Here is a 7096-nt window from a genome sequence, read left to right on the forward strand (position 1 = left end):
CATTAATACCCTTAACTAATTTTTTTTTATATTTTCTAAATAAAAACACTAGTAGTAACGGTTTTAAAACTGTCACTAATACCCTATTATTAGTGACGGTTTGGGACCGTCACTACTACCTTTAACTAATTTTTTTTTTATATTTTTTATATAAAAATACTAGTAGTGACGATTTCAAAACCGTCACTAATACCCTATTATTAGTGACGATTCTCTCAAACCATCACTAATACCTTTAACTAATTTTTTTAATTTATTCATAAATATTAGTAGTGACAATTAGTTAATCGTCACTAATAAGTGACTTTTAAATTCGTCACTATTACCCTATAATCGTCGCTAATATTTTTTCGAAAAAATGTTCACGCAAAAATTGTTTACCACGTTGTTTTTAGTGACGAAAGTATTAGTAATGGTTTTAAACCGTCACTAATAGTGTCGTATTAGTGACGACTGCTAAAACCGTCACTAATATCAACTTTTAGGGACGAAATTGAATTCGTTACTAATACTTTCGTTACTAAAAACCAATTTTTTTGTAGTGCATAATGACCCATTTGATGATCACAACTCATGAGGCACATGAGGCACAAAGGAGTGAAGCACATGAGGCACAAAGGCCCATTTGTACCTCATGAGCACGTCTCATGAGGGACAACCATGCCAATGAGATATAGAGGAGTGAGCACAACTCACCTGTATTGGCTCAGCTAATGAGTAGAGCTCGTGAGGCCCCATAGACCTGCCCACTTGATGAGCACAATTCATGAGGCATAGAGTAGTGAGCATGACTCACCTAATGACCCATTTGGACCACCGGATAGTTCCAAACTAGCATAGCTTAGGCAGGAAGCCCTATAGCTGGCTCTTTAATCAACTCGAGGACCGGTTTGAACTACTACTCTCGAATAAGAGAAATTTATTTCATATATTCGAAAGTATTTAGGGGACGGGGGCAACTAATATACCCAAAATTGCTACACCTAAACTTGACAGGTATGTCCATAGGGGTGGATAGTTGTAAGGCCAACATTTAACAACTTTTGATGTCTCGCATAACCTCCTTCAGGATATCCATAACTCCCGATGCAGTTACAAGAATTACTATTGATGTCTTGCATAACCGCCTTGAGTCATCCATAACCCCCCTAAGCATAATAGTGAGTCACCCATAACCCTCCTAAACATAATGACACACTCATAAATGTTAAACTGAAGGGGAGTCTGCCATCATCACTATATAAAAGGGATCTCAAACATCTCATTCTCACTCTTCATTTATGGTTGCAATCCGAACCTCCCATTCCCTAACTTAGGCATCAAAGTGATCCCTCGAAGTACATCTCGGGTCCTACAAGCCATTATTATTTGATTCATTTTAAGTGGTCACGATCGAACGATGATTTAACAAAAGTCATACAATTCTTGGCAGCAACAATGTTCTTCCATGAAAGAAAATATTTGTCAGTAGAATTAAGATTTAAGTCTCATTGATCTGTTATAATGTATGTGAACATTCATGTTTTAAAATTTTCTTGAATAAATGAATATTTTTTATTAAAAAATATGATCTTAATTAGGGATGTATGAACCTGAGAATAACCCAATAAGAATCATTGGTCAATTTTCAATCTCAAGCCAAACCAAATTTAAAAAAAGTTAAGTGCCAAAGAAATGAAAGTAATGAAAATAATCTGTTCTGATTTCTAGCACAATAAACTGATAAAGTTTTTGGGTTTAAGGCTCAAAAGATTGGGCCAAAAAAAAAAAAAAAAACCAAATAAATAAAGAGTAAGCTCAAATAGTTAAAAACAGAAAGCTCAATAGAGGGGAAAAGGAAAAAGAAACAGAGCACCTAGAATTATTATTAAATAAAAACAGAGCAACTTACACAAAAAACAAGAATGAATTATGAATATGATTTTTGTCAGAGAGAGAGAGAGAGAGAGAGAGAGAGAGAGAGAGAGAGAGAGATTAAGCGGCGTTCGTGGGATTTTGGGGATATCCATCAAACTGCTGATCATCTTCATTGTTACTGATTTCCTCCTTGATTTCAACCTTCTGCTCGTTCATCACAGCTTGACCTATTTTACCTATCATCTGCATGTTGGGTGTGCCGCTGGGTCTGTTGCCCCCGCCATTTTGTCCTAAACCACCACCAGACCAGAACTCCCACATCAAATTTAACAATCTATCTATCTATATATGGAAAAAAGACTGATTCATATAAATGATCTGGAATTAAATGCATGTGGATTTCTTGCTTAATTGCTTACTTGCAGCACCTGCCGCTGCCACTGTTGCTGTTTTCCTCTTCTGTTTTAAGATTGCAACAACTCCCACAATAGCCCAGAATAAAACGAACGCTGGAATTGTGGGTCCCAGGATTACTGGGAGCTTGTTACCCTTCTTCTTTCTTCTGCCTCCGGCGGTAGTCTCTGTAATTCCAGAAGAAGTGCCGGTGCTGGTGCCTGTCGTCTGACATGACTGGCCGGAGATGCACAGATTTGGATTGCCTGTTATCCTGATATCCATAAATCCAAGGATTCAAAATTTCAAATTGAAAGAGCTTCGATTAGCAAAACTCAATTAAGATACTATAACTATGGTGCTGTGCCAGCTGAGACAGAGGATGGTTTCTGCACCAAACGCAGATTAATTAATCACTTGACTTACACTAGTTTTAGATTGTTGTTGTTTGATATTGAGGCGGGTATGGTTCCACTGAAATCATTATTTGCCAAATTCCTGGAAAATTTGAGATGAGTTTCTGGTCAATATCTTCTCGCAGGGGAAAAAGGAAAAACTGAAAACTAATTGTAGGAAGCAACTACTCCATCAATTCATAAGAAACCAAACTAACAATTGTTTCAGATTGGGCAATGTGCCAAAGAAATCAGGAATTTCTCCACTTAAGCTGTTATTGTGCAAATCACTGCCAATATAGGAAAAAAAAATATGTCAGAATAAATGACATAATAATTTGAGAAGAGAAACGCAAACATATATTTGAGAATTAACTCACATTATCTGAAGAGCGTCCATGGAACTGAATTGTGGAAGAGAACCGGTGAGGCCGAAGCTGCTGAGATACCTGATTTGAATTTGTTTTCCCAAAAATTAAATTTGCTGACGAAACAAAAATTATCCCAAATTTTTTATATATATAATGCATCTTTAATTAGGCCACAAATTGAAAAAGACGGCTATAGCTTACAGTGCAGTCACTCGCGGCGTGGCAGCGGTGCTACATTTGACCCAATCCCATGTGAAAGGCGACGGAAGGCAGGGGTCACCACTCCATCCCTGCAGCACATCAAATACATTTTGCAGAGAAGCCAACCCTTCCACTGAATCACCATAAAAAAACAAAACAAAAACAAGAACACAGAAAAATCAAGTTACTCATACACACATTCTATATCCAAATTCTGAGATTACCCTGTATTTGGGTGGAAAGAATCAAAATGGAAAAGCGATTTCTTAAACATTAATTAGATACATACGGTCTTTGGGATTGGTTCCATCGGCGAGCGCGTCGCTGACAGTGTAAACTTCCAAGGCATTGATGAGGGGCGGAAGCGTGGAGTCGGCGGTGGCCACCAGGGAGAAGGTGGTGTTGGACGAGGCAGTCACGTTGGTGAGGTATTTCTCTGCGACGGAGCCGTAGGAAGGGATGATGGGTTTGGAGATGGGCTGGTCGTCTATGTTGAAGGTGAAGGATCTGTTCCGGGTGGAGTCGAGCTGAGCGACTTCTGCGAAGTAGAAGGTCATGTAGATGGGGACTTTGATGGGAGGAAGGTTGGTGCCCAGACGGATGGAGGTGGAGGCGCTTGTGGTGGTGATCGCATTTTGCAGAACGGCCTGCGGAGGATTGTCTTCCACGTTTATGTCTATTCTGGGTAAGTCGCTGGCGACACTGACCAGTCCAGCCGCAGGTACCGACGGAGCCCAGATTCGGTCGTAAGGGTCAGCCGAATACCTGGCAATTGATTAATGTATGGTTTGAGCACGTAGCCTTTGGAACATGAACGCCGCTCTATTGTTTGAGAAAGGATTAGATATACACGTATATATATATATATATATGAAATCATGTTAAATCGCATATAGTGGATGTATTTAATTTTTTTTTTTAAAAAATAAATATTTGCACAAACCTACTACATGGTTTATGTTTGGTATGATGTTATTTTTGAGAAATAAAAATCATTTTGAGAAATAATATGTTTTTGAATGTCAATTTTTTATAATAGTATTTTGATCAAAAGATAGAGGTGGAGAGTATCCTAGAAAAAGTGTAGAATTTACCATTGTATTATTTATCTTTTCAACAAACTCTCGAGGTTAACTTTTTGAGAATTGTAGCATGATCAATAATTTTTTAGCTTTAATCATCTAAAAATTAGTTTTTTTTTATAGTGAAATTGATGTTTTTATTTTCTTGATTATTGATATACAATTCATATGCCTTCGAAAGGTAGAGGCTAATAAATAAGCTAACCTTTATGTTGAGTGGTTCTATAATATAATACTAACACATGCAATATTAGGTTACGAATGATAGAACTTGATTAGGATGTAATGAAATAACTTTTGTATATAGATATCTTACATAATTTGCAAAAATATATAGTGCTATGAAGGCAACCCTTCAATCGAGATGAAGTAATGAGAAAATATACATTAATTCCATAGTAAAATTTTAAAAAATAAGTATTTTCATTTCTATTTTATGTTGGTTGGCCTAGCTAGTACTTCTAGTTTTGTCGGCATTTGTCTTAAAAGAGTCATTACTTATTTATCAAATCAATTTTATGAATCATTATACTAATTAACTAGTTAGTAACTATTCTATTTCATATATGTAAATGAAAACTAAAAGATAGAATTGAAATTTAAAACTAAAAATAGAAACTTGTTTAGCACATTTTTTAAATTTAAAACAAGTAAAAAAAATTTGATTGAATAAGTGCTCATTTTTGTCGTTCAATCAAATAACAATCGAAAATACAAAAAATACGAGTTAAAAGTATTATAATAAAAATAAAATTATTTTAATTAATTATTATATTTTATAGTTTGTTTTTTCAAGAACAATCTTATTTACCTACCTAACTGTCTGGTTAGAGCCAAAAGCAACCCTCCTTCTCAGAAACAAAGCATAGTTGGCATCAACATGACTGTACATGGTGGAAGCCAAGCTCCGCACTTCTAGAGCAGACATAAAAGGAAGCTGGTTAGGCTTCGTTTGAGCAACACAGACACTCACTGCATCACCCTTCACCACATATATTGCCTCATATGAAACAATACGATCACTTGAAGTCTCCACAGTTGTCCAAAAGTTCCCATCAAAATGCAGATCAAAGGAAGGGGGAGTTGATTTCTTGTCATAATTTCCATAAAAGAAGCTGGCGCGGACGAGGACTTGACCTCCTTTATCTGCAGCCACAGAGTAGCAGTTCTTCTTCCGACTAGAGAAAACCTTGAGACTGCTCATCACGTGAGGCACGGAGTTAGGGGATTGCACCACTTGGGACTCCCCATTTTGAATGTTGTACAGATCGTCTCCCGTCCATATTATTGAGTTTTCATCTGTGTAGGAACCAGTTGCTCCGCAATCAATGCTCACAAACACTGCCAAAACATGCATGTAAGTGAGGTGAGATTCATCACATGTTTGAGAGTTTGGAATTCCAATCTTAAATTTAGATTTGTGTTAATTTAGTTAAATGTAGTATAAAATTGTCCTAAATTTTGTCCAAATTCTAACAATTAAATCCAAATTAAAGACTTGCCCCTAAACAAAACTTCACAGAAATTAATTGAACACCTGACCAGTTATATGAATATGAATATTCTTCGATTTTAGGATTCGAGCCCATTACGACCAGCTTGTGTGGGTTGTTGAGGGCTAGTTCCATAGCCAAACTCTTACCGCACCATACGATATCAATTTTTTTTTTTAAAGAGTCTAGTTGATGGGAAAATTACTAAACTAATTGGGCTGCCTAGCTAACCATACACAATACAATTTAAACAACGAAATTCTTAGATCCTAGGTGATTGTGACACTCAAACAGATCATCAATAACCATCAATAAGTTCAAAATTACTCAAAATTCAAGGATATAATATTTTAAAACACATGTGAGGTGATTAGGCACTTGATATTAATAATTTCTCTTAGGTAGCAAGTACCTTTTAATTGGGGATGATTAATCATTTATTTTCATCCTCGTTCTGGTGCCATTGGGTCGGTCTAAAGGGCTTGCCCAGGTTGAATTTTCGGGTCATAAAAAAGTAAAAGAAGAGATATACGTGTTTCGGTCTTTTGAATAATTTGTTGGCTAGACACACAAGATGTATTCTCCCGCCGCATTATCAGCTCTATCACCCTATTTCTAGCTACTTGCTGTATACTATCTAAAGCGTATGGGCTGGGTAGTACATGACAAATTTTCCTGAAGATCAAATCAATGCATACAGTGTTGATAAATTTTATAAAATTGCTTGCACCTTAGTGTGCGCATGTGTGTGTGTGTGTGAGAGAGAGAGAGAGAGAGAGTGAGAGAGAGAGCAGTAGCTAGGTTACCGTCAGCAGTGGTCGCAGATAACGCAGAGAGAGCTAAAAGAAGTAAGAAAAAATGGGTGGCCATGGCGGCAGAGCAGCGAGAGAGACCGGCGGGGGAGCTGATATATCAGTGAACGCACAGAGGGAGCTAGGCCGAGAGGGTTGAGTTTGGTTTTTATTTTTATAGGTGAGTAGAGAATATTGACTTCTTCCAGCTCTAGGATAATACCAGTGCATGCATATACATGCAGGGTTTTTAATTCGCTTTTTGTTTTAAGAAGTGGGACCTCCATTTATTTATTGATAAACCCTCATTTTCTGCGGAGTAATATCGTGGTTACAAGATATTTAAAGAGATGGACAAAAGGCAAACCTTTAAAAGCCTCCCAAAACAACATCAACATCCAGCCAAAAAAAAGATTACAAAATAAAACAAAATAAGGACCTACAAGCCAAATATCACCCAACAAAACAAATAAAAGATAAATAACATAAAGCATAGACCAAAATCAATAGGAA

General features: G+C 36.7%; 1 protein-coding gene across 1 annotated transcript; it reads right to left on the bottom strand.

The window, feature by feature from the left end:
* Positions 1-1839: 1839 nt before the first annotated feature.
* Positions 1840-5656, bottom strand: LOC131148068 (probable LRR receptor-like serine/threonine-protein kinase At1g05700). Its single transcript, XM_058097805.1, has 8 exons — positions 5115-5656; positions 3507-3982; positions 3218-3350; positions 3026-3094; positions 2864-2935; positions 2677-2748; positions 2281-2524; positions 1840-2169 (listed from the first exon to the last, which is right to left on the bottom strand). The coding sequence occupies exons 1-8, from the start codon at positions 5654-5656 to the stop codon at positions 1975-1977; spliced, it is 1803 nt and encodes a 600-aa protein (XP_057953788.1). The 3' UTR covers positions 1840-1974.
* Positions 5657-7096: the final 1440 nt, after the last annotated feature.

The sequence above is a fragment of the Malania oleifera genome, chromosome 2 (genome assembly GCF_029873635.1).
Source record: "Malania oleifera isolate guangnan ecotype guangnan chromosome 2, ASM2987363v1, whole genome shotgun sequence".
NCBI classification, from domain to species: Eukaryota; Viridiplantae; Streptophyta; class Magnoliopsida; order Santalales; family Ximeniaceae; genus Malania; species Malania oleifera.